The following is a 27947-nucleotide window of genomic DNA, read 5'->3' on the forward strand; positions in this document are numbered from 1 at the left end:
CCTTCTCTGACATCACAGCTGTAAAGCCCAATAGCTGCGTCCGCCTCTGGGCCAATGGGAGGCCAGTAACCAGTTGTCCTATTGTCTTCTCCCTCCAGGCCAGCAGAAGAGCCAATGGAGGCCGAGCCCGTGTTGTGAAGTGCCAAGACTTTGATTTGTGTAGCTGTCACTCTGTGGGTTAATTGGTAATTCTGTGAGTCCATTTAAAAAAAAACAGCAGCAGCAGCAGCAGCAACAGCAACAACTACTACGAATTGATTTTTTTTTAATCTATTAAAAAAAAAAAGGAAAAAAAAGAGTTGCACTGGACAAAACGAGCCCATGTGTGTATGTGTGTGTGTGCGTGATCGCGTCAGTCTCCTGGCATATGTTCTCACCAGCATCACCATTTTGTCCTAACTCTTTAAGGATTTTTGTGAGGGGAATGGTGGTGAGGTAGGGGCTTTCATGCAGTGGCGTAGCGTGGGGGGTGCAGGGGGGGCCGGCCGCACCGGGCGCAACATCTGGGGGTTAGGGTTAGGGGGCGCAAATTCATGGGTTAGGGGGCAGAAATCCACGGGTTAGGGGGCGCAAATTACTTGCCTTGCCCCGGGTGCTGACAACCCACGCTACGCCACTGCTTTCATGCAAGCATCTCCTCTCTTGTTCCATTCTTAAGACATCATTCCCTCTTCTTCCTGCTCCCCCTGCCTCCCTGGCCGCTAAACTCACCCCCTTCTCAGGGTTGGTGCAAGCCATTTTGCTACCCTAGGTAACAAAAAAATAAGTTTCACACACACACATATATATACACATAAACACACACTACATTTCTTCCTTGGAGGTTGTCCCAGTTTCAGATTCTCTCCCCTTAACTTCATGCAAATGGATTATTATTATTGTTGTTGTTGTTGTTATTATTTTGCTCCATTCACTTGTTTGTGGAGTGAGGGGCGTAATAGGTTGCAGTCAGGAAATCTGGGGAGGGGGCTTGCAGTTGCTTCCACACCTCTCTCGGGGGTCTAGGGCAGGAGCGGGGAGTTGCGCGTCCCCCTTTAGGGATTTCCCAAGTCGCCTGGAGCACCCTTGGGACTCTTGCTGCCCTAGGCAGCCACCTGTACTGCCTCTTGGGCTGGGCCGGACCTGCCCCTTCTTGCCGAACCTGTTCCTGAAATGCCATTTCTCTGCTCCGGGTTTTTGCACATTGAGATGGGCATCCGAAGGCAAACCCACCCCGCTTCCCAAATGCCTTTTCCCCTGCCTCTCCAGTTCCTACCCTTTGGCAGTTTCTCACTTCTTCCCCCTCCCCTGCGACGTTAGATCCAAACGGCTTTGGGTTTAAATCCTACCTATGTTGCCTCGATCGCGTATCTTTCTCCCGACCCATTTCAGCTGTTAAAAAAAAAAAAGTTCCTCAGTATTGTATAGTCCTCCTGAATTAATCTCTAGGAGAAGAAACCCCCGAGGTTGAGGAGAAAGGGGGAGAAATAAAAAGTGTGCCTTTAAGTCGTTTTTGTTAATGCCTTAAAATCCCTGTGAGGTTTGCTTCTCCTCCTCCATCTCTCCCTCCCTCCCTCCCACCATCCCTGCTTAAGTTAACCATCTCTAAGGGAGATCACCCTGTACAAATGTGGGAAGGAATCACGTGTAAATCCCCAGCACCAATGCGCATTGGGCCTGATCCAGCTGTAGCTGTAAACAAATGGTTATCAAGCAAACTAGTCTGGGGACAATGTGGGTGGGTGTATCGATTCAAACATACACTAAGAGAGAGCTTTCCAAACTGTGTGTTGCGACAAAGTTAAGTGTGTTGCCTGCAGGCGCTCCCCGTGCTCCTGCCAGGGCTGAAAAGGGGTTCCTTTAACCTCCGGTTTGCTAGTAAAACTGAATTACCGTGTCTCGAAATGATGCAGAACCGAATGACTGTGTCACAGAGTGATGCATGTCCAAAAAGCATGTCGCCAAACTTGAAAAATTTGGAAAGCTCTATGCTAGGATGTTCATTCAGAGCAATGCAATGCAGAATCTGATTTGGTGCCTACATTCCCAATCTGGCAAGCGATATCTCCGTACAGGCCTGTTTACGAGCGTGCATCTACCTTAGCTGGATCATGCCATGTGTCATTAAATCCCTTTTGTAATGAAGATAACTGCTTATGTTGATTGTTTCATGACCAATGCTTTCTTGAGGATTTCTCTCTCTTCTTTCCTCTCTCTCTCTCTCTTTCTCTTTCCTCCTACTTCCCTCCGTCATCGTTCGAAAGATTCCTTGTCATTTAATGTAAATAATTTGATTTCTTGTATCGCGTGCACAAACTTCGTTTCGATGAAACTTTTTTGTCCATTCATAAAGAAAAAGAAAAAAAGGAGAAAAAAAAGAAAAGAAAAAAAGGAGAGAATTTCTTTGCTGTCACTTCACCAGCCAAAAAAAGAAAGAAAAGAAATGAAAAGAAAAGAAAAAATGTTTTGGGGCGGGGGAATAAAAAAAACCATAGAGCAATTTTAGCTTTTAAAAGAAATGGATATAAAGAAAAAAAAAGGTATATAATTTTATTACAGATGTATTATTTAATAGTATTTTTTTAACTTGTACCAACAAACTCTCCTTTCCTTTGGAAAGTTGCTAGCAGGGATAAGGCAACAAGGGAGAAGATGGGGATTGGTATTGTTTTCACTAATTCAGGGCAATGGGATTTCTAAGCTGTGCGTGGTGGGGGAGGGCACTGGGGATGGGGGGGGGGAACGGGACATTGTGTGGAATGTGAGACTGTGATGTGTTTTTTAGCTGCACTTATGGTTGTTGTCCTTGCCAGAGTCTGCTTTAGGGATCCTCTGGGTTTGCTTTGGTTTAATTCATCCAAGAGTCCCATGTGGGAGGAGAGGTGGAGGGTTGCAAAGATGCTCCATCCCATGATGGAGGTGATCACACACATAGCCATGATGAACAAAAAGAGTGGGGCTAGTAGGCGGGCCTTCCTTCCTTCCTTCCTTCCTTCCTTCCTTCCTTCCTTTGGCGCTGTGGGACACAGCCAGTAGAGGGAGCCATAGAACTTGCCCAGGGCAGAAAGGACATCCGTTGCCCTGGTTTTATTTATGAGGCACAGCCCATGCCTGAAGGCAAGATCCTTGCAGTGCCCAGCATGCAGAAAGCCTTCCAAGCCAGGGAGAAGGGAAGTGGGGATGCAGACCTCACCCATCAACATGGAAATAGACGTTTTGGCCCACCAGGATACCTGGGGGCAGCCTGGCCACTACTAGGAAGCATTTAGTCACAGGTGCAGCAGTGGGTGGGAGAATGTACATGTGCTCAGCCTTCTGCTGCTTTCAAAAACAAACATGGGTTGGACTCCAGAGTACATAAGCTCAGGGATGGTGGACTTGGTTGGTTTCCCAGCTCCCACTGACCATTGGGCCACGTTTGGCTGGGGCTGGTGGAGCCCAACAAAATGAGAGCCACAAGCTCCCAGTCTTTTGCCCTTCTATTTTGTTTTGACTAGAGACACAAGAACGAGAGATAAGTCACGGAAAAGGCAATGAGGCCAGGAACAGGCCACTCTCCGTAGCTGTGGCCTTTTGCCTTTGGGTTTTTGTTTTTTTTTAAGCTTGCCTTTTTTTTATTTGGTTGCTGGTTTTGCAGATTGCAGTCCACCCTTCAAAGGCTGTGGCGCTGACATGGCAAGAGGCAGGAACGGGCAGGGTGTGTGTGTCTGTGTCTGTGTGTGCATGCAAAGCCAGCAAGAGGTCTATTTGGAAAATAAAAGGCAGGAGAGAAAATCCTCACGTGGATGAGGTTCAGAATTCATGCAGCAGAGCAGGGATGGAGGAACCTGCGTCCCTCCAGGTGTTGTGTTGTTGTATGACTCCCATCAGCCCCAGCCAGCGTGGTTCCCACAGTAGCCGGGGATGATGGGAGTCGTCACTAAACCACAGGTTCTTTTTACCTTCCCTGGCAAAGAGAAACTTCCGTGGTTAAATTACCCAGCGTGGTATGTTAGATTCTGAGGACCATCTAAGCATGAAACTGAGCGGTGAGAGATATGGCAGTGTTCCCCCTTAACTTCTGATCAGTTCTTAATTTCATACCTTTTTTAATCCATGTACATGCACAGGTGTACATTTTGCAGGAATAGTGAGGAAAAATAAGCCATATGGGGAGGAGAGGGAAGCAGTGAAATGTGTCCTCGCCAGAAACCCTTATATATTCGTCTCAGTCATCATTGCAAGACAGGTGATGCCCCCCTCTACTTCTGAAGCACCAGACCCGTTATCATCACCATTGCTGTTTATTTAAGATGTTTTAACCTACGTTGTAAACCGCTGAAGCTAAATGAAACCAGTATATAATAAATTGTCCCCCCAAATAATGAGCAAATAAGTGCAACAGCAGGAGATGTGCTGCCGTGGCTCGTGGGTGACCCATGCCTATTAAAAAGGCCATCCCATAAGATGACCTGACCAGCAGCTCAGCACCCATAGATAGCTCTGCTTGGGCTTTCAGAAGAGATTTTTCTCGTGGTAGCAGCCCTCTGTTGCTGCAAGAAGCGGCACCGTGCTCCCGACTTTTTGCTCCTCCTTGGCCTCAGTGCTGCCCTTGTAAAACTCAGCAGGCAAGAGGGTCAGGGCAAAAAACGAGAATGAGTTCCACCTCCTGCAGATCTCTCTACCTTCTGCCTCAATGAGCAACAGCCGCCACTGCTCCAGAACAGGGATGGGACCAATTCCTGAGGGTAGGTTCATTTGAGAGCTTCCCACATCTCCACCTGGAACCTTTTAGAGTGGACAGATGCACCTTTAAACAGGACTTTGCATGGGGTGGGTGTGTCTCGCCTCCCCCCAGAGGGAGCCTGGGAATTCCCAAATATCTTCCAATTATCATTGACAGATCAGTGATCTGAACAGTAAGCTCAGTTGGCTCTGCTATTCCTCCAGTCTTCAGATGAGTCTTTTTGTAAGAAATAAAGCGAGAGCAGCGTGAACATGTATTCATTTAAATGCAGTGGTTTTTTTCTGGCAGGGACACAGACCCCTAAATCTATTTATCCATTTTCTGTATTTATTTCCCCCGATTTGAACTATAATATGGTGATTTCCTTGAGTCAAAATGAGAGTACCCCTAAACATTTTTTTATAGAAAAAAAGCACTGTTTTAATGTTTCTCGCTTCATATATTTTTTTTTTTTAAAAAAAAGAACCGCATCTGAAAAGCAGCTGTGGCAATGGGAGCAGAGGAAGGTTTGTGACACCCCAGGCACAAGCCAATCAGCACTGTTCACCACAGTATGGCAGAACCGATTGCCGTGAACTCGATTCTGCACAAGGACTTCCAAATCTCTGTACAATAGTGATTATGCTTCCGTAATGATTCAGCTGCTATAGTAACACACATCTTCACCTGTCCTTAATTTATGCTTAGTCAAATGTACAACACCCAGTAGATGTGAAAGGGAATTATAGTGTGGTGTGTGGTTTTGCAGCCTCCCCAGTGCAGACGGCTCAGCGAAGTCCCCTGAATGGCTTGCCTAAGCTGTCATTTCTGCTGTGTGGAGAAGCAGGGAAATCCATACAGACTTTGCATCTGTATTGTGTAGCTTGCAGAAATTTGATGCAGTGCCTCCCGCAAGGCACCTATCTGCACGCCCCTGTCACAAAGGTCTTGCACTCTACATCTTCACTAGCTTCACAGTAGATAGATGGATAGATAGATATTTGTGATATTACGCTACAAATACCCGAAGGCCTGTCACACAGAAAAGGGCAAAGACTTGTTACTTGGGGAGGACTAGATCTAATGGACTTCTTACAAGTGGGTAAATTTGGGATGAATATTAAACTTCTTAATTAATTGTAAGTGCACTTCAAATACAGTGGTACCTTTGTTCCCAAACAGCTTAGTTGACGAACAAATCGGCTCCCGGACACTGCAAACCCAGAAGTAAGTGTTCCGGTTTGCGAACATTTTTCAGAAGCCGAACCTCTGTTTTGGCTGTTGGTGTAGTTTCTAGGGCCAATCGGAAGTTGCGCCTTGGTTTTCAAACATTTTGGAAGTCAAACAGACTCCCGGAACAGATTGAGTTTGAGAACAAAGCTACCACTGTACCTCAAAAGAGTTTTGGGTTCTTGATTCCCCCACTTTGAGCAGGAGATCGGACTTGACAGCCTTCTAGATCTCTTCCAACTTTCAGTCAGTGGAAATAACAGCAACAACGCCCATCCTTTTAGATAAGCTTCAGCAACCTAAACTTCAACATTAAAAGTAGTTAAAACAATTAAATTACTACCGATGGATGGATGGGTGCTTGCCATGTTCTCGCTTGCAATCCTGGAATAAGTGCACTTGCCTGTTTTCCCTCTAGTTGACATTTTGAACCACTTGCTATCAGCGGCAAAAGTGTGGGGTTTTGGGGGGCGAGCAGAGTGGGTCAGTGTATATGCAAGTATTTGTTTGGATAGATGTCATCACACTCCCAGTTTAAAATATCTCCATAAGTGCCCCTTTGGAGAATCAAGGAACTTTTCTTGGTGGTATTTTGGACACTGTAAGAAGAAAGTGAGGATTTCTCTTCTTTAAAGAGCTGTGTCAGTTTCCTGAGGGAGTCTTCCTTCGGGGCTTGGAATGCAGCTATAAAACCACATACACTTTATATGCTGCTGGCCTGCCCTCCCATCTCCAGTTGCAAGTTTGAATTCTGGTTGTGGATAGAGAAGTTAACCTAAGATCTAAGTTCCTGGGTGTGAGGCCTAGTGCCCTACAAAGATAGGAGTGGTTGACTAGGCCAGGCCTAGCTCCTGATTGCCCTCAATCATGGCCCAAAATTTGTATTGACCAATGGCAGACGGCCTTTGTATGACTGATATTGAATGCCGCTGTCATTGGCCAATCAAAATTGTTTTGTGAGGAGTTCCTCCTCATCCACTCCTCCAGATAGGAACCTTGAAGTATCCCACATGCCTTCCTTTTTCTGACGGGACCAGGATGAGGATATTGTCTTGGTTGTTAAGAGCTAAAGGATGCTCAAACATGGTGTTTGAGAAACCTCATCCTCACGAATCCAGACTTCAGTTGCAATGAGGTTGTTCGTCACGACTTGACATAGTTCCCGCTGAAATCAGTGAGGCTTTTAGTGCAGGGTTCCCCAAACTTGACTCTTCTGTTTTTGGACTAGAACTCCCATCATCCCTAGCTAGCAGGAGTGGTGGTCAGGAATCATGGGAATTGTAGTCCAAGCTTGGGAAACACTGCTTCAGTGAATTGAACACAGCAACAGGGAACCTGCAGCCTTCTAGGTGCTATTGGACTACAACTCCCATCATCCCTCACCATTGGCTATGCTGATGGGAGATGAAGTCCGACAGCAAGTTCCCCTTTGCCGATTGAACCCAATGAGTGTCCTTAGCTGAAGTGCCGTCAAGGTAGCTCACTGGTTTGACACAAGCCAAGTGCAGTCTGTCTGCTAGTGCAGAATGAAATGGGAGCAGAGGTGTAATAAAGAGCAGGGACAATGAGGAAGCCTCTTATTTGAATCAGGGCTGTGGGGTTTGCTGTGGTCAGGTCTGTGGCTGGTCATAGAGAGAGGCAGTCGCCCAGAGTGCTCAAGTCCTTCCTGCCCACCCACAAAGGAGATGCAGGCGTTTCCTTTGTCCTCGTTAGCAGGCAGTTCCCTGACCCACATCTCCTTTTCGCAGGTCCACCAAGGGGCTTGTGGAAAACTGCCGTGCAGGCCCAGAGCTCTGCACAAGGCTGCATGCTTGCTTCTGTCCCTATGGCTAAACTCTGCCTTGCACACTGGGGCTTCCACATGTGGATGTCAAGCAGCAGCAGCAGCATGTTGGAGGGGAGAGGGCGAGCCATGGATTTTCATGTGCATTGTTGTCATTCCCCCCGCCCTTCCACACTGCACATGTTTTGTGTCCAGTACTCCTGTTTCTGCACCGACGTAGTTTTTACGTTCATGGTTTTCGTGAATGCAGGTATCAAATGAAATCCCACCGTTGGGATTGTACGGCTCGTTCACCCAGAGCAGTAGAAACTTCAGCTAAATCTGAGGTCAGGCAGTGTGTGTTCTGCAGAACTCGCAGGTAGGGCTTGTCACGTCTACATTTTTCCACCTTTTTTTTAGGGTGGGTGGGAAGACAAATATCCACCAGCCATATTTTTCATCTTGGTTTTTTAAAAATTATTTCTAGGGGGAGGAGGGTGGGAAGTCAGAACTGGCCAAGAGTAGCAACTCCTTCGAAAAGCCATGAGTCTTTAGGACAACAGCATGGAACAAGTTGTGTGTTTGTGTGTGTGTGTGTGCGTGCGTTACAGCTCCTGTTTTGTGGAAGATTCCACACCAGTATTAAGTTGCCAAGGGGGCTGTTTTCATGGAGGGAAAGAGGGACTTTGTCAAAAAAACACAACACCAATCCTCTAACCAGCCCCCTTCTCATGTTGTTGAAAGATGCCCCCACAAGTGGGAATAACTGTAATTTTATTTTATTTTTCCTGCTTTTCCCCTCCTGCTTTCTGTCTCTTTCTCTTTCTCTCTGTTTTATCTCGCTCTGGATACAATTTTCAGTTGAGTATTTTGTAATATGTTCCAATGTTTGTCCTTGTGTAAATAAAATTGTTTCTGGCAATATCCCGTTGTAGAATTGATGTGTGGAGGAGCTGTCTGGGCTTTTTCCCCCCTATGTGAGTCTTGTGTCCACTTCCCAGACTAGCAGGACCCAACGGCTAAAATGTGTGAATGTCTGTCCTGAATATCCCACGCGTTTCGCTTCACTGGATCGTCCCTGGTTCTGCTGTTGGCAGAGAGAAAGAAAAACTGCACACACCTCTGAGGCAGGAGGCGTTTCTAGAACAAGAAAAGCCAACTTGGGACTGTGTACACAAACGTGCATTTAAGCCACATGACACACACATACCCCAAGAATCCAGGGAAACATAGTTTGTTAAGGTTGCCTACCAAAGACAACAATGGGGACAAAAACGAGATAGTGATTTGCTAGGGATACCAGAAAAGAGACAACCTATGCCTCTTTTGAGGGACGCGGGTGGCGCTGTGGGTTAAACCACAGAGCCTAGGACTTGCCGATCAGAAGGTCGGCAGTTCGAATCCCCGCGACGGGGTGAGCTCCTGTTGCTCGGTCCCTGCTCCTGCCAACCTAGCAATTCGAAAGCACATCAAAGTGCAAGTAGATAAATAGGTACCGCTCCAGTGGGAAGGTAAACGACATTTCTGTGCGCTGCTCTGGTTTGCCAGAAGCGGCTTAGTCATGCTGGCCACATGACCCGGAAGTTGTACGCCGGCTCCCTCGGCCAATAAAGCAAGATGAGCGCCGCAACCCCAGAGTTGGCTGCGACTGGACCTAATGCTCAGGGGTCCCTTTACCTTTATGACTCTTTTGGAATTTAAAAAAATCAAAACGTTCACAAAGCAGGAATACAAATGGGACCTGAAACAACAGAGTGCAAGGTGGGAGTGCTGCAGTTCAGGATTTGAACCATTCATGGATTCCCCCCACATTCCATTTTCCTTCCCCCTCTTCCTCTCTCTCCCACCACCTTTTCCCGGTCATCCAGTATTCTGTGCCCACTGAGCTGGCTTAGCCTTACCAATACCTTCCATCTGCGTATGCCATTTTGTCTATATAGAAGTATCCACATTTGGAGGGCGGATGCACTGCTAGTTTATCACCAGTCTTCCCCGAAACTTGTACACGTGTGAGATTTTGCCCCAGGACTCCCATAAATCCCCACTGGTTTTCTTTGGCTGTGAGCTCTGTCTGTTTTTCCACAGTTCTCACTAGTGGATATGCCAGAGGCGGAGGGAGGCAGTGCAAAACACAGTCTGAATGCTGTGAAAGCTTACTTGCAACAGCAGCTTTATTTTATAGCCTGTGCTCCTTTTAAAAAACAAAAAAAAAGTCTAGCAACTCCTTCAGATTCCATTTCTTGCTGTCTCAAAAGCATGTGCTGGCAAATGACATGACAAGCTGTGAATGCAAATTTTATTATGATACCAATATTCAGGACAGATAGATACAGCTTTTCTTTAAAAAAATGTCTAGGGGTACTCTCATTTTCCTACTCCTATTGAAATACTGCCCCTCAATGAGGTCAAACTTAGATTCACAAAATGTTTAGGGGTATGCGTCCCCCCAGGAAAAAAAATCACTGGATAGATAGATAGATAGATAGATAGATACATGATAGATAGATAAGCTTTGGCAAAAACTGGAAGAAACAAAGGGAAGGAAATCTTAAGACTACGGATGGGGAAACCTACGTTGGATTTAACCCCAGCCAGCACAACCAATGGTCATGGATGATGGGAGTTGTAGTCCTGCAACAGGAAGAGAACCACAGGTTCTGCACACTTGCATTAGGCAATGCTACCCAGTCACTTTTTCTGGTGCGCTGGACCCAAAATCCCAAGGCAGTCCCCCCTAAACCAGGCAGGTATGGCTTTTTGCGATTGCCAACACTGTTTTAAAACCATGGCTGTTGCTTGCAAAACAGAAAGACAGGGTGCTAATCCGTTGTGTTCAAGCAAGTTGGCGGGTTTCTTTAATTTTCTTAATGCACGTACAGTCATGATGGCTAAGTAATGTGCTGACAACGACTGAAGGGAGGCAAAGGCTTAGCTAGCCAGCCTTAAAGGCTGTGCCAGTATATTGCGACTACAGTGCTTCCTAAGCAACTGGGATTTACCGTATTTTTTGCTGTATAAGACTCACTTTTTCCCTCCTAAAAAGTAAGGGGAAATGTGTGTGCGTCTTATGGAGCGAATGCAGGCTGCTCAGCTATCCCAGAAGCCAGAACAGCAAGAGGGATCGCTGCTTTCACTGCGCAGCGATCCCTCTTGCTGTTCTGGCTTCTGAGATTCAGAATATTTTTTTTCTTGTTTTCCTCCTCCAAAAACTAGGTGCGTCTTGTGGTCCGGTGCGTCTTATAGAGCGAAAAATACGGGTAGGTGGAAAGCAATGGGTGATGAGGTGGCCTGTTTCCCCTTTGAGGGAAATTGGGGAATGTTTATGTCCTACGGTCGTCCATTAAACTTATTTCCATAGGTATGTAGTAGAAAGGGCTGTTGCTGTCACATCAAATCTTTGGGGGTGTTAAAATGCCTCAAGACCCATTAAACAGCAGAAAAGTGTGCAGTGGTTTGTTTTTAAAAATGGGATTCTCTACCTGGCAAAAAGGGATTCAAGGGGAGGTCGTGGGTTTTTTGGTAAGGCTGTTTTATAGACGAGGTCAGCCTGAGTGAACAGACTCGTTTTACTCCTGGAGGAAATCTCTCCTCTGATGGAAAAATCTTACCTCACGCTGAGAGGAACAGAGCCCTGAGGGTAAAGCAAAGGGTTGCTGTGGGCTTCCTTGCCTATGTCTCCCCTGCCGGCTACTCTCTGTGGGGCGGCCCCGTGCTGGAGGTCAGAGTGTGGAACGCTTTGGGGAGCAGCGCGATCACCACCCATGGGAAGATGGCATACTTCGCAAAACTCAGCCCGTACCAAAGAGCCACGTTCTGCGGCTGGGCCACGTCGATCAGCAGCCGCAGGACCACGAGGGACAGCGCGGCGCAGCAGAGCCTCTGGGACCAGCCGGGCCTCTCGCCTTTGAGCTGGGTGTAGTACGACGACTGAAAGGCCAGGCCAAGGCCAAGGGCTGTGGCCGTGTCGCGGCACAGGGACGAGAAGGGCCGTGTCTCCATACGGATCCACTCTGGGTTCGTGCACCACTTGGTGGCAAGGCCGATGGACCTGGGAGTAGAGTAAGGAAGAGAAACAAGTAGGTCAGGCAGGCAGAGGGGAATGAAATTATGCAGGGCATACCAGAAGGTGGATAGGGAAAATACAGTATTTTTCGCTCTATAGGACACACTTTTCCCCCTCCAAAAATGAAGGGGAAATGTGTGTGCGTCCTATGGAGCGAATGCAGGCTTTCGCTGAAGCCTGGAGAGCGAGAGGGGTCGGTGCGCACCGACCCCTCTCACCCTCCAGGCTTCTGGAAGGTATCCGCAAGCCTTCGGAGCACGGCAGGAGTTCCCGCAGGGCTCCCAAGGCTTGCGGATGGCAGCCTGCAGCCCAGAGCCCGGGGAGCGCAGCAGAGCACTCCCCGGGCTTCGGGCAGATATCCGCAAGCCTTGGTAGCCCGGCAGGAGTTAAATTTTTTTTTCTTTATTTCCCCCCAAAAAACTAGGTGCGCCCTATGGGCCGGTGCGCCCTATAGAGCGAAAAATACAGTAACTTTCTTTCTGCCTCTCTCATAATACTGGAGATCTGAGCCACCTAATGAACCTGAATGCTGGAAGATCGGGGCAGGCAAAAAGAAGAACTTCTTTGCATAGTGCATAGAATAGCTTAATATTCTTTAAAATGTGTTTGTGGGAAGGGGGGGTTGTTATGTACTGAGTTGGATAGGATCCAAAAGGCAGCAGTCTGATTGGTCCTAGAACAATAGGATTCAGAATGCAGCAATTTGATTGGTCCACAGGAGCCACCCAATCCAGCTCCAGGTGGAAGTGAATCCGCAACCTGATTGGCCTACAGGTGAATCCTGGAATTAGCAAATCACGTGGGGCCCATTGTGTAAATAATGTATATAAAGCAGGCATCTTGGGGGAACTTCCATTCCTCCCTCCACTATGAGCTGAATAAAGAGCATGAAATCCACTCCCGACTCCGAGTATATTTCAGGGGTTATTTTTTGTTTTTGCTTTAACTCTTTTATTTTGTGCTTTTATCCTATATTTTTTATCTTGCGAACTGCCCTGAAATCTTCGGGCAAAGCGCCCTATATAAATGTAATTGAAAATGAGAAGAACCACTCTACAATTCTGTTTTATGATTCTGCAGTTTTGGGGACTACAACTCCCATCATTCCTAGCTAGCAGGACCAGTGGTCAGGGATGATGGGAACTGTAGTCCAAAAACAGCTTTGTTGCGGACCAGGTCTGGGATGTAACACTAATGTAAGGGAACCAGTACCTGGGATAGAACTTAAGAGATATCCTAAGATTTCTGAAACCAGGAAACTTGGTATCAGAGGGTGTGTTGTGCTTTTCTTCATCTCCATTTTGAGAAGCCAAGCTAAGCTGACATTTTGGAGACTATAGCCATATTTTGGGACGTTTTGAGGAAAAGTATTTCTTGGAACGCGGGTGGCGCTGTGGGTTAAAGCCTCAGCGCCTAGGGCTTGCCGATCGAAAGGTCGGCGGTTCGAATCCCCGCGGCGGGGTGCGCTCCCGTTGTTCGGTCCCTGCTCCTGCCCACCTAGCAGTTCGAAAGCACCCCTGGGTGCAAGTAGATAAATAGGGACCGCTTACTAGCGGGAAGGTAAACGGCGTTTCCGTGTGCGGCTCTGGCTCGCCAGAGCAGCGATGTCACGCTGGCCACGTGACCCGGAAGTGTCTCCGGACAGCGCTGGCCCCCGGCCTCTTGAGTGAGATGGGCGCACAACCCTAGAGTCTGGCAAGACTGGCCCGTACGGGCAGGGGTACCTTTACCTTTATTTCTAAGAGGCAGGAGAAACGGAGCTGTGTGAGGCATTTAGAAAACCAGCTACATGACCCCCAAATCCACCCGCCACTAGCTATGCAGGTATCCTTTTGCTAGGCAGATTGCACCTCCATGCACAACGCCAATGAGATGAAAGGTTATTGTGCGCAGGAGGTGTGTGGAATGTAGAGTCGGAGGCACGAAACAGCAACCGCCATCGCTGAGGAAAAAGGAGGCCACGTGGATGGCCTTGCAGCCCAGTGTCGCATCTCCCTGGCAGAAGGAACTCACCAGCTGAGATCTACGCCGAGAGCAACCAATGCCCAATAGGTCACGATGCCGCTTAGCAAGAGAGACAGCGAGGCCCACATGAAGAAGCTGAGTTTCCTCTCGAGCGGGACGCGGGATTCTAGCAGCCAGCCCAGGATGATCGCTGGCAGGCAGTGAAAGACCGGGGGGGGGGGGCGGGGAGAGGAGAGAAGTGATTAAAGGGAAAATGCAACATAGAGCCCCCAATTCTATGGCTGGGTTCTTCTCATTGTCCTCCATATCTAAGCCAGGAGTAGGCAGATTTTAGGATCTACTTTGGCTTTCACTAGAACCCAGAGGACCCCTGATGGTAGCCAGATGCAAAGGAGTGGCTCAGGAAGGTGAAGAATTAAGAGGAAATACTACTACTACTACTAATATATTATTTATACCCCACCCATCTGGCTGGGTTTCCCCAGCCACTCTGGGTGGCTTCCAGCAAAATATTAAAATACAATAATTCATCAAATATTAAAAGGTTCCCTAAACAGGGCTGCCTTCAGATGTCTTCTAAAAGTCAGATAGTTGTTTATTTCCTTGACATCTAGTGGGAGGGTGTTCCACAGGGCGGGTGCCACTACTGAGAAGGCCCTCTGTCTGGTTCCCTGTAACCTCACTTCTCGCAATAAAGGCCCTCAGAGCTGGACCTCAGTGTCCGGGCTGAACGATGGGGGTGGAGACGCTCCTTCAGGTATACTGGTACGTTTTACGGCTTTAAAGGTCAGCATCAACACTTGAATTGTGCTCGGAAACGTATTGGGAGCCAATGTAGGTCTTTCAGGACCGGTGTTATATGGTCTTGCGGGCGCTCCCAGTCACCAGTCTAGCTGCCGCATTCTGGATTAGTTGTAGTTTCCGGGTCACCTTCAAAGGTAGCCCCACGTAGAGGCGCGCTGCAGTAGTCCAAGCGGAAGATAACCACTACTCTTGCACTACTTTGGCAAGACAGTCTGCGGGCAGGTAGGGTCTCAGCCTGTGTACCAGATGGAGCTGGAAGACAGCTGCCCTGGACACAGAACTGACCTGCACCTCTATGGACAGCTGTGAGTCCAAAATGACTCCCAGGCTGTGCACCTGCTCCTTCGGGGCACAGTTGCCCCATTCAGGACCAGGGAATCCTCCATACCCACCTGCCCCCTGTCCCCCAGAAGCAGTACTTTTGTCTTGTCAGGATTCAACCTCAATCTGTTAGCCACCATCCATCCTCCTATGTCCCTCTGTGTTCCTGCCCGCCTCCCCAGTACCAGAACTGGAGTTTACACACAGATCCTTTGGCACATGTACGCCTAACCCTGTTTGCCCCTTGAGCGTTCTTGATTTCAGCGGCCTGATTAAAGAGGGAAGGGAAAATGCTTTTCACAATCACGACTGGGAAATCTTTGGATCTGAGGCAGAGGAGAAATTCTGAGCTGTCCAAGGTCACCTCTTCCCTCATTCAGGATTGTTTCCCACAAGCCTCTGTGGTTTGTTTCTGAGCCTGGCTACGGGGGGAACGTTCATCTCTAAACTGGACATAAAGCACTGTTAACGGTCCTCATGAAGACACAAAGCAAGGCCCTTCTGCAAAGGATGCTGGGATATCAAAGCACAGGCAGCAGAGATGGCCGCCGGCCGCCACAGTGTACCCACCTGTCAAGATGCCGCCAACGACTTGGTGGGGGAAATGAGCGAGGATGAAGATGCGAGACAGGCCTACAGCCAGCAGGAAGACGAGATAAGCTGTAAAGGGCCCAGCCTTCACGACCCAGCTGTAAGAGGCAAAAAAAAAAGGGGGAGGAGAGTGGGGTTTTATTTATTTTTATTCAAATGTATTCTTTACCTTTATTTTCCTGCAGGAAGCTCAAGGTTAGGGCCGATGGGAGTTGTAGTCCAACATCTAGAGCAGGCATAGGCAAATTCGGCCCTCCAGATGTTTTAAGACTACAATTCCCATCATCCCTGATCACTGGTCCTGTTAGCTAGGGATGAAGGGAGTTGTAGTCCCAAAACATCTGGAGGGCCGAGTTTGCCTATGCTTGATCTAGAGGGCCCAAGTTGACTACCTCTTGGCATATGCCACTGACTGACCCACCCAATGTCAGCTCAAAAATTCACTGCACCTGTTTTGATTTTATGCATCAACATTAAATAAAAATAAATAGATAGATAAATACATTAATTAATTGATTGATTGATTGATTTTACTTATACCCCATCCTCCCCAGCCAGAGCCAGGCCCAGGGTGGCTAACAGGGTTGCTCAAGGGGCAAACAGGGTTAGGCATACAATAAAATCACAGTAAAAACATAATGGGGGAGGGGGGAGAACCAATGTAAAATACAGGTTAAAATGCAATTTTATAAAGGATAATGTAAACAAATGTAGGAACATAAACCCTTTGGGACCATTTTTTATTTGTATAAAATCAGGAGGAGGTCCGGCATCATATTCCCCACTGAGACATGAAACTCACTCACTGGCTGACCTTGGGTCAGTCCAGTGTTCGAAATTAGCTAGGAGCCAGGTGCATTTTGCGCCTGACTTTCAGCCGCTTGCGACCAAGTGGAGATGCCAGGATGGCCCCTGACAACACCATCTCGAGGTGCATGCCTGGGTATCATTGGATCTGGACAGTTTTCACCCACATTCTGCAGATTTCTATCCGTTACATTTTACAGTGGTACCCCGCAAGACGAATGCCTCGGAAGACGAAAAACCCGCTAGACGAAAGGGTTTTTCATTTTCTGAGGTGCTTCGCAAGATGGATTTTTCTAAGGGCTTGCTTCGCTAGACGAAACAGCCCTGCCTCTCCTGTCATGGCGACGGTCACTGCACGCACGCACGCTCGCTTCCCCGCTCCTCCGGCTCCCTCCCACCTTCCGGCCGACCTTCTGACCTTCCGGCTGCCTCGCGCCGCTGCCCTCAGGAGCCGTTGCCGCCAGCAGCCAGCGCTGCAGCCGGAGTCGCGCTCCTGAGCCCCGCCGCCCTCCAACAGCCGCGTCGCGCGGTGTCCACAAGGCGCGGGTGAGTCCAAGGACCGGCTGCGGCAGCTGCCCTGCTTCTCCCCACCCCTCCCCGCCGTGGTGCTTCGCAAGACGAAAAAACTCGCTCTACGAAAAAACTCGCGGAACGAATTAATTTCGTCTTGCGAGGCACCACTGTATTTGCACAATCAGAATGAATTTCAGGTTCCAAAATGCTTGACCAGCAGCAATGTTATATAGTTACTGTATTTTTCAGTGTATTAGACAAGGATTTCCCCCCCTCAAAATGAACGTTAAAAAATGGGAGGGGGCTCTTATACATGGTCAGTGCATTTTGGTTACGTGGGATTGGTTGATTCCGCTAGGCTGAGATTGTCAGTGGTGCTATTGGTGGCTGGTGTGGATTTGCTGTCGTTGCCGCTTCTGCTCGCGCGGGAACAGCTGATAGGCGGTTTAATGGTGTGTGGGTGTGTGGGTGTGTGTGTGCGCGCTATAGTGCACTTAAGATGGGTGAGTGATTTTTGGCAAAATCCCCCCCCCCAAAAAAAGCTCCACAACTCTAGGCAATCTCCCCCCACTTTCTTAAGTCTGAGTCCCCTGAAATAGGGGGCGTCTTATACATGGGGGCGTGTTGTACACGGAAAAATATGGTAATTGCTGTAGCTTGTCTTCACGTACCCCACCGCCTTGCTCACAGTTGTGAAGAACATTCTTACGTTATGAATGGTCTGTGTCACCATTAGGAAAAAGAGGTCTAAAAAAGGCCAATATATACTGTATTGGCCCAAATATAAGCCACACTTTGCCCCCCATTCGCGACCTTAAAACAAATATCCAGTATGCAGCCAGGAGCGCGGGGCAAACAGAACCAGGAACGCGACAAAGCGGTGCCCGCCCTGTGCATATTCCCCTGTCCTCTCCCCCAAGAAGGGAGAGAGCAAAGAAGGGAGCGGCTTATATTTGGGTGCGGCTTATGTTCGGGCCAATATGGTATGTGGACTGTCCCTGGATCAAGGGACTTTTCTTCTTTTAAGTTCTCAAAGCTCTTAACCTAGCTCAAGGTTGTCATCTGAACTACCTCCGGATGTTTACCTGAGATTCAGTCACAGCCAGTCTGTCATTTGAAAAACAAAACTTTAGATCGGTCTTGTGCCCCCAAATGGCAGCTAGATATTCTGCTCTGGCGACTGCAACCTTGGTTTAAGGAGCCATCTGGCCGCCTGGCTTATATACAGTGGTAAAGGTAAAGGGACCCCTGACCATTAGGTCCAGTCGTGATCAACTCTGGGGCTGCGGCGCTCATCTCGCTTTATTGGCCGAGGGAGCCGGCGTACAGCTTGCGGGTCATGTGGCCAGCATGACTAAGCCGCTTCTGGTGAACCAGAGCAGCGCACGGAAACACAGTTTACCTTCCCGCCAGAGTGGTACCTATTTATCTTCTTGCACTTTGATGTGCTTTCGAACTGCTAGGTTGGCAGGAGCTGGGGCAGAGCAACAGGAGCTCACCCTGTCGCAGGGATTCAAACCGCCGACCTTCCGATCGGCAAGTCCTAGGCTCTGTGGTTTAACCCACAGCGCCACCCACGTCCTTTATACAGTGATACCTCGGGTTAAGTACTTAATTCGTTCCGGAGGTCCGTTCCTAACCTGAAGCACCACTTTAGCTAATGGGGCTTCCTGCTGCCGCCGTGCCGCTGGAACACGATTTCTGTTCTCATCCTGAAACTATGTTCTTAACCCGAGGTACTATTTATGGGTTAGCGGAGTCTGTAACTGAAGCATATGTAACCTGAGGTACCACTGTATATCTAAGTTTCTAACACTGGACTGCCAGTCGCTCCTAGGCTAGCCTGCCTCGCAGGGTTGCTGTGAGGGGTAGAAAAAGAGGGGAAGTCGAAAGACCCATGAGCTCCTTGGAGGAAAAGCGAAATGCAAATGTAATAAATTACTAAATAAATAAGGTATACAATGCTATTGTAAAGAGGGGAAGGGGGAAAGGGAAGGAGGACTGGGAATGTGAATGGCTGAGTTACGGAGACGTACCTTTTGGAGTGCTGCGATATCCGCGCGGTCAGTGCGGTCACCACTGGCCACAGAGCCGTGCCTGTGATCATGCAGTGGCCAGAGGGGCTTCCTGCAGAAAAAAAAGCATTGGATTAGGGTTTTCCCCCCTCTCTCTTTCTCTCTTTTAATCAGCATGCTTAGGAGACTGCCCTGCTTTGCAACAGACGAACCACAGACGAGTCGACCTTTTGGTCCTTGCCAATTCTGTAACCCAAGGCATGGCCTTGGTGGGGTGGAGGGCTGGATACAAGCCTGGTGGTCTATGTGGAGGTTCTCCCCCTTGCTCTGTTGGCAGCTGGTCTGGGGCGAATCAAACACCAGCAGAGAATTACCAGGAGGCGTTCCAGTGAAAACCACCAGCCCAGGCGATTTCAGAAAAGTCTCAGGCGAATTCCTGAAGGTCCACAGATACCTCAGAACCACGCAGCACTTGGCCATCACAATGGAGCAAAGCAAACATGGGATGTCCACAGAAACCTTTTTTAAAAATTAAAATATAAACAAAACCAGCCTGGAACAGTCAGCCTGCTGGCTTCTCAAAAGTTTGCGCTGCCTCTTGAAACCGTCAGGCCTCAACTATTTGCCTCCCTCACAGCAGCTCTAAGTTTATTAGCCAAGTACACAAACAAGCAGCTCCGTTCTACGTCAAGAGTTTGATCTTCCTGACAGATGTGGCATTCAATCTTCTCCACCGCAGGCCAACATTTCATTTTGCCGAGAGAGAGAGAACTGGCCAACTATTCCTGTCCAACAAGTGGGCATGGAATTTTTATTTCTTATTTGTAAATGTGCCAATAACTCAAATTTGTTCGAACCGCAAGGACATAATCTTTCTTCATTCGGGGCCCAACTAAACTCCCTTTGAGAGCCTCTTATTTATTTGCTTAAGCTCTTTTTTTGGCTTCTTGAGTTGTGGCATGTTCATCTCGCCATTCTTCCAAAGCAGGGATGGTGAACCTGTGGACATCTAAGCAGAGACACCCCACCCTCTCCCTGTCCTGTATTTTGGCAGAACAAAGGTGGCAACCCTACTTCAAATGTACAATACGGATGGGGTCCTGAGTTCAAGTGCTCGCCTGGTCATGAAGCCCACAGGCTGAGCAAACTCATTACCAATCTAATCAGTTTCACACAGTTGCTCTTCAATCAAAACGGGGAAGCGGGTGGAGCTTGCATGCCACCACGACATCTATAGACCAGGGATGACGATTCTGTGAGACCTTCTGTTGAGCTCTACCTCCCATCAGTCCTAGCCAGCATGGCCAATAGTCAGGGAAGCAAACCAAAAACCAAAAAGACCCCCACAGAAGCCATACTGATTCGCTATTCCAACCACATTTCCCAGCTAAAGAGGCCGATAAGTAGACTTTTCTTGAGGTGGCTCCAATAAACAGAGTCTGAGGAGCCTAGAAGAATTCACCAATGTTTACGCAGCTAATAACTCTGTGCCTGAAAGGAGGCTTTGGAAAGAAATCAAACCTGCCTTCTGCTTGGATGTGCAAAGCTAATAGGCTAGCAGGCAACTGGCCTTCAAAGCAATTTATTTTGTGGAACCCCAACTAGCCCCTATGTGTCCTAAGCCCCATGCCTCTGAGCCACAAAACAGCTGTGCCAGCATGTTGCCAGGTGGGTGTGTGATATTTAATGCCAAGGATATCATATAACTTTAGAGCTGGAAGGACTTTTGGATCTCATCTAGTCCAGATGTCAGGAACCTGTGGTCCTCCAGAGTTTTCTGAACTTCCATCAGCCCCACCTAATACGTCCAACATTCAGGGATGTTAGACAGTTGAATAACATTGGGAAGGCCACAGATTCTCCTTGCCCAGGGTAGACAATACTTACCTAGATGGACCAACGTCTGTCATGACATAAGGCAGTTTCCTATGTTACCCGTTCCATTCATTATTATATTTTGTTTGTTTATATGCCGCCCATCTGACTGGGTTTCCCCACCACTCTGGGTGACTTCCAACAAATTAAAACCTCAAACCATGAGGCTGATGGAACATGCGTAAGTGGCTAAAATGGCCGGAAGAGTCAGAAATCAGGAAGACCAAATTTTTAATAAGGAAGGGGGGAAATTTATAACTCATCTTAAAGACCATTGTAGGCAATTTAAATAATTAGTAGGATTGGAATATCATTTGTAGTTTAAGGCTGAATTCTGGACATAACGGAAGAAGTAAAGGATTTGGATTATCATAAAAGATGTGGGAGGAAATGATTAATAATAGGACCCACAAAGGGGAGGATGGAAGTCCAGGAGATTCCTTGGAATCTTGTTTTTATGGTTTATGTTTGATATATCTCTGTAAAAATGTTATTTGAAAAACCAAATAAATAAATTTTTAAAACAAAATTAAAACATCAAATACAGTGAAACAGCAAACATTAAAAACTTCCCTAAATAGGGCTGCCTTTGGATATCTTCCAAAAGTCAGATAGTTGTTTATTTCCTTGACACCTGGTGGGAAGGCGTTCCACAGGGCGGGTGCCACCACTGAGAAGGCCCTCTGCCTGGTTTCCTGTAACCTCACTCCTCACAGCGAGGGAACTGCCAGAAGGCCCTCAGTGTCCGGGCTGAATAACGGGGGTGGAGAAACTCCTTCAGGTATGCAGGACTGAGGCCATTTAGGCCATTAAGTCAGCACCAACACTTTGAATTGTGCTCGGAAACCTACCGGGAGCCAATGTAGATCTTTTAGAACTGGTGTTACATGGGCCCGGTGGCCGCTCCCAGTTACCAATCTGGCAGCTGCAATTTGGGTTAGTTGTAGTTTCTGAATCACTACCACACGACTGAGACAAGCAATGTGTGAGGGTCCTCCGTAGCGTGGCTTCAAGGTTTTTTGGGGGTCTTTGGGCAAGTTGTTCTCACTGCCCCATTCTTCCTTGTGTGGGTCTTTCTCCTCTTCTCCACTGATTCTGCTGCCACCCATTGGCTGACCTCTCCTTCTGGCATCCAATCGGTGCCATCGCCCAAAGTGGACATGGGCACAGGGAGGTCATTTTTGCTCCTCTCATTGCTCACTTGGGAGAGGGTGAGTGAATAGGCAGCAACAGCGAGGAATAACAGAGCCAAGAAGCTCCAAGGATTAGTAATGAGTCACAGTTGGACCGTGGGCCTCAACAGGTACACAACGATGCTGAACCATCACCATCAGCCTGGTTAGGGTAAAGGTAAAGGTACCCCTGCCCTTATGGGCCAGTCTTGACAGACTCTAGGGTTGTGCGCCCATCTCACTCAAAGAGGCCGAGGGCCAGCGCTGTCCGAAGACACTTCCGGGTCACGTGGCCAGCGTGACATCGCTGCTCTGGCGAGCCAGAGCCGCACACGGAAACGCCGTTTACCTTCCCGCTAGTAAGCGGTCCCTATTTATCTACTTGCACCCGGGAGTGCTTTCGAACTGCTAGGTTGGCAGGCGCTGGGACCGAACAACGGGAGCGCACCCCGCCGTGGGGATTCGAACCGCCGACCTTTCGATCAGCAAGCCCAAGCGCTGAGGCTTTTACCCACAGCGCCACCCGCATCCCGTATCGGCCTGGTTACTTATGGACAAAGGTGTGCTGGGCAGTTCTTTCACCCATCCCTACTTAATCCTCACAACAACCCTGTGAGGTGGGCTATGCTGAGAGATAAGAGCTAACTGACTTCATGCCTGAGTGGGGATTTGAACCCTGGTCTCCCAGGTCCTTGACTGACACTCTAACCACTAAACCGCACCGGCTTTCTATGCTTTCTGCATTGCAGGCAGAGGAATTGCAGCATCTAATCCAACTTTTCATTTGTCTCCAAGACAGCAGGTGAACAAATCAAAAGACGCTGCCCCAGTATAATGTATTGAATTAAGTTGGTGGGACAGACTGCTTGCCTGTCTCTCAAAACCGATCGCCACACGAAAGGAATTAAGGGCCCCAATCATTTTTCAACCACAAAAGCCCAGATTGACTGGCGTTTTGAACCTTCTCTCGAGCGACAGACCTGGCCCTGTTTCACAGCTTGCAGGGAACTGGCGGAGGGTGACTTCCTCCTTCTTTGAAAACCCAGACTCGTAGATCCACCAGAAAGGCCGTTCACCAAACAAAAACCTGCGGAGAGGGAGAGCAAAATATTAAGAGATAACAAGGGACAAGTGGGTTCAATGCTTTCCGAGTTCCAGGAGCTTTTAAGTTTTCTTTTCATTTTATTTGCTGCTCTTACTGTCAACAGCTGCTTTTCCAGCCCACCTTGTGCCTTCCAGATGTTTCGGACTGCAACTCCCATGAGCCTCACCATCCTCCAGTCACACTGAGTGGGACTGATGGGTGTTGTAGTCCAAAATATCTGGTGGCAGAAGGCTGGCTGATGTGGCCATTGTGAGCTTTTAAAACACACACCTATATAACATTTTAGTAATTGGTATGGAAAATCCCTAAAAATTGTGAAGTGGGATGTCGCTTATTTAAACCAATAAATGGAAGGCAGCAACTCCTGCTTGTTATCTCCCTTTACGTACATGCACACGCACTGCCAACCCTGGTACCATGGTAATATTTATTTAAATCAGTACAGTGGTACCTCGGGTTACATACGCTTCAGGTTACATACACTTCAGGTTACATACACTTCAGGTTCCACACTCTGCTAACCCAAAAATAGTGCTTCAGGTTAAGAACTTTGCTTCAGGATAAGAACAGAAATCGGGCTCCGGTGGCACAGCAGCAGCAGGAGGCCCCGTTGGCGCTTCAAGTTAAGAACAGTTTCAGGTTAAGAATGGACCTCCGGAACGAATTAAGTACTTAACCTGAGGTACTACTGTATTGCCATGGAAGGAGTAGCAGTTGTTAGAAGCTGGCAATGTGTGCCAGGCCACCTGGGGGGTGTGGGTGTCTTACCTCACCATCCCCTTCTGGCCGAAGTACAGTGGTACCTCTGGTTAAGAACTTAATTCATTCTGGAGGTCCGTTCTTAACCTGAAACTGTTCTTAACCTGAGAACCACTTTAGCTAATGGGGCCTCCCACAGCTGCCATGCCATGCCATGCCATGCCACTGCCGCACGATTTCTGTTCTCACCCTGAAGCAAAGTTCTTAACCCGAGGTACTATTTCTGGGTGAGTGGAGTCTGTAAACTGAAGCATCTGTAACCCGAGGTACCACTGTAGCCCCGAGGCCTAATCAGCATCCTCAAAACTGAGAGAACTGAACTTTGTTAAGGAATCGAAATTAACAAAAATACTTGATCACGAACCAAAAGTCCCCAATTAAGGTGAAGTGACTTTAGAGCACTGATTTGCAGCTGCCGTTTTGATTTCCCACAATGCCCTGGACATAACATGGCTTCAGGGGATTGTGGGAAATTAAAATGGCGGCTGCCCACTACTAAGTAGAGTGGCTGTTTTGAAAAGAGGCCCAGGAGATGGTGTCAGAAAGAGGCCCTGCTTTGAGGGATGCTTTTAGCCTACTAACATCAGAAGAGGGGGTGGCAACTATGCAGTTAACTTTTCCTGAGGCCTGGCACACTTTCAGGAGCAGCCAAGACCTATGGACAACTGGCCTTGCGTGGTGGCAGCTTCTCCAACCTTTTCCTGCGACCAAGACCGAGTCCCAATGGTTATTAAAGCCTGGGGCGTTTGTTTTGTGACCTTTGCTTTCTCCTCTCACCATTTAGAGACTAAGTTGAGCCATTCTGAGATCAAACCCAGCCAAAGGACTTTGACTCCAACCTTCCGGTCGAGCAGGAAATAAGCGAGAGGGAAATAAATGATGACGACGCTCCTTGGGTCACCCATGAAGGTCATCCAAAGCCAAAAATCCTCCAGCCCAGGCAGGCTAGTCTGAAGCACCTCTGCAAACCAGATTCCAGAGGTGTAGAATACGTCCATCGTGGTGAAGCTGGAAAAGATGGTGAGACTGGTTAGGATACAGGAAATGCTCACTGGGAAATCTTGGTGAGCTGGTGCCTTGATGCTGCAAATGGGGTCTATCCCATTGCCACGAACATGCTTAGTAGTCTGCCATGCCTGACTCAGAGGGAGTGATGAAGTTGGGTGTCATCAGCATATTGATCCCACCTCACTCCAAATACCTGGAGATCTTCCCCAGATCTACATTCCTGTAGATCAGGAATCGACCTGTGGCCTTCCAACTGTTGTTGAACTCCCAACACCAGCCAGTGTTAGAAATTCGGGTATATAAACTAGACACCAAATGGCTCCTTAAACCAAGGTTATAGTCACCAAAATGGAACGTCTTATAAAAGAATGGAAACGGTTTATTTACAATTAAACTGTAAACAGATAAGAACATTGACAGGATTACTGTAATAACTTGCAGATTTATAATAGTAAATATTTAAAGTAGATGAATAAACGAGCAAATTAAGTTCATTTGGATATGCAGAAAATATTGAAAAATAAATTTAAGGAACCACAGAAAGAGGAGGAATACGAGTTTTGAAATGTTAAAATGACTGAAATGTATTAAAACTGAAAATCATAAAATAGACAAAACAAAACAAAATGGAGTGTCTAGTTGCCATTTTCTGGGAAAGATGGTTCTGAAGTCTTGTTTTTCAAATGATGGAGTGACTGTGATTGATTCTCAGTTAGACATATGGCTAGTTCGGAGATCTAACTTAAGCTAGATTAAGAACCTAAAAGAACTTAAAAGAAGAAAAGCCACTTGATCCAGGGGCAGTCTACATATATATTGGCCTATTCCGACCTCTTTTTGTTAAGGGGGACACGGACCGTTCATGACATAAGAATATTCTCCACAACTGTGAGCAGGGCAGTGGGGTGGGAGAAGTGAAGACAAGCTGCAACAATTAAGTATAACGTCGTTCACAGCTCCTGCTCAGGCTGCAGAAGAAAAGCATTTTGGTTCCTGAAATTTATTCTGATTGTGCAGATAAAACATAAGAGATAGAATTCTGCAGTATTAGTGTGCGACAACATTCAAGATTCAATGATTCCCCAGGTATGCACTTCCACATGGTAGAGATCTCAGGCACCCTGGAGCTTATAACCAGCATCAGCCCTAACTATAAGCTCCACAGGTGAATGGTACCTTGGGGGGGGGGCATCTAACTTTGGGGTAGAGACCAGGGGTTGCCCAGAGGACTCCCAAGGAGAGGAGAGGAGAGGAGAGGAGGCTGAGGGAACCCTCCACAAGGGAGGGTGTTCGAAAAAGGGTGAGGGGCTGCCCGGTCTGCAGGCAAGGGGTGACATAACTGGGCTCCTGATCCCCAAAGGGTGTGACGCAGAAAGAATGTAGCTGGTCAAAGGAGCCATGGACTCAATAAGTTTGAAAACCTCTGGATTTACTAGGTTTGATGAGGCCCTAAGCTACTGAAGTAATGGGGCCTTTTATATGTCCAGCTGTCCTATGTCAACAACAAATTGTCGCTGTTTTTTTGTGTTGAATATATGCTATATGGTAATTTATGGACCTAATAGGTCCATACACAACACAAAACACTGTTGCTGTATGTAGGTTTCTGTTTATTTGTTTTTTATCTTGTATTTTGGAAATGTATATTGTTGTAAATAAAAATATGCCCTTTTCCCTTATGGGGTATCCAAGAGCCCATATAGAGTCCTTACATAGGTTCCCTATTGGTAGGAGAGAATAACAGAGGCCAACCAGAGAATATTGAGAAGCAAAGCAGCAAGTAAGCTTGATCTTTATTGATCTGTTGCAACAGGGTACTCCCCTCACACGCAGGAGAGGAAGAGGACCCCCAGAATTGCTGTGCCAGGGCTTATAAAGACTTTTGAAATTCCCATTCTGTAGATCAAGACCACCCCCAGAAACATTATGCATACATCACAGAAGGGGTGTAACCTAAGACCACCCCTCCGATACATCCCACCTACATCAGAAATTTAAATGTTGTTTTTCTCCTTGTCACAGTTTATCTCCTGTCTGGCAAGTTACTTGATTGGATTGCCTGGGGTGCATGGCCATTCTTTTGTAGTGTTAAAATACTTATTTCCTGGGCCAGGTCACACCTTATTCAAACAGACATATCTTGTGAGGAAAGAGACAATGGGGAGGCTTTTCCAGTTTAACCTTGCAGAGAAAAGGATTTGGTCAGTTTAAGAATCAAAATGGTTCCAGGTTGGTCTTCCTGTGTTGATCTATGTATGTGCAGTTATGAACATTACCATCTATCTAATACCATGAAATTCCTATCACATTATTTAAATAATGTGATAGGAATTTCATGGTATTAGATAGATGGTAAATATCCAGGTTTTCCCCCCTTTAAATTTGTTTTAAGTGGGGCCCTAAATTATAGCTTGTTTAGCTTATACGTAAATCCGCCACTCCCTCTGGCCTAAACTGAAGCAACAGAGCGAGAGCAGCAGCGAGTAAGGAAGCCAGAGACTTCCTGGTCCGTTATGGGCTCTTAGCAGCCACTACTCTAGTCCAACCCCGGTGGCTTCCTGCAAAGGATGCTGGAAATAGCAACGTAGCAATGGCCAGGGGTCTACATAGGCACCCCCTTAACCTCCTGGCACAACTACAACTCCCAAAATTCGTAGGAAAAAGCGGCGAACCCACGACAAGCCCCCAAAATACTCTTTAATGGGTGCCAGGAGTTGTTGTAAACTTAACATGGCTGGGTTTCCCCCCCACTCCATGTTCCCCCAAAGTCTTGGGCCGGTGATGTTAGGAAACATTCATATAATCGATTGCACTTTTCAAAAAGCTCAGTCTCATTGCTTCCATTAAAAGGATGCGTTTGCAAACCATTTTAGCTACCTAAACTGGGAAGGGAAAGTTCCCTCTCCCTTTTTTTTTGCTCTTTTCCCTTCCTCCCCCAGCAGTCCTTTCCCTTATAGCTCTCCGGTGCCGCTCCCGACCCTCCTGGCTCGCCCCTTCCCACCACCATCGCACTTCCCATCCGCTCCACGCCCACTCCCATTACCTGCAATTGCCGGGATCCGCTTTGCCCACGACTTTGAATGGAAAAACTACATTTCCCAGAAACCTCAGAGGCACGGAGGACCCGGCATCCGGCTTGGTTACCGGGCGGGGTAAGGGACATTCCTCCGAACTCACGCTGGCCTCTCCAGGGCTCGCGGAGTTTGGGCTCGTTTTATCTCGCATCATGCATTATTTTCTGGTGTGTCTCTAGACCGCTCTGTGCATCGTTTA

General features: G+C 47.7%; 2 protein-coding genes across 3 annotated transcripts in view; one reads left to right on the top strand and one right to left on the bottom strand.

The window, feature by feature from the left end:
* Positions 1–8600, top strand: part of HDAC5 (histone deacetylase 5) — a 122937-nt gene extending 114337 nt beyond the window's left edge. For both annotated transcript variants that reach the window (XM_083408301.1, XM_083408300.1), the window contains 2 exons: positions 99–457; positions 632–8600. In XM_083408301.1, coding sequence (XP_083264427.1) covers positions 99–138 — 40 coding nt within the window. In that variant the 3' untranslated portion in view covers positions 139–457; positions 632–8600. The remainder of the gene's footprint in view (positions 1–98; positions 458–631) is intronic.
* Positions 8601–9950: 1350 nt separating this feature from the next.
* On the bottom strand, positions 9951–27914 carry G6PC3 (glucose-6-phosphatase catalytic subunit 3). The gene is made up of 7 exons (XM_083408355.1): positions 27718–27914; positions 24444–24674; positions 22783–22889; positions 18777–18867; positions 15400–15518; positions 13753–13894; positions 9951–11724 (listed from the first exon to the last, which is right to left on the bottom strand). Exons 1-7 carry the CDS (start codon positions 27900–27902, stop codon positions 11364–11366), a joined length of 1236 nt encoding a protein of 411 aa, XP_083264481.1. The 5' UTR covers positions 27903–27914; the 3' UTR covers positions 9951–11363.
* Between the last annotated feature and the right edge of the window lie 33 nt (positions 27915–27947).

Source organism: Podarcis tiliguerta (assembly GCF_965153285.1).
Source record: "Podarcis tiliguerta genome assembly, chromosome: 13".
NCBI classification, from domain to species: domain Eukaryota; kingdom Metazoa; phylum Chordata; class Lepidosauria; order Squamata; family Lacertidae; genus Podarcis; species Podarcis tiliguerta.

Coding starts and splice junctions, on each gene's coding strand:
- G6PC3 (XM_083408355.1), bottom strand. CDS start 27,902: ATGATGCGAGATAAAACGAGCCCAAACTCCGCGAGCCCTGGAGAGGCC. Junction 18,868..22,782: donor AAGCTGTGAAACAGGGCCAG/GTCTGTCGCTCG, acceptor TTTTTTCTGCAG/GAAGCCCCTCTGGCCACTGC. Junction 15,519..18,776: donor ATATCGCAGCACTCCAAAAG/GTACGTCTCCGT, acceptor TGCCTCTTACAG/CTGGGTCGTGAAGGCTGGGC.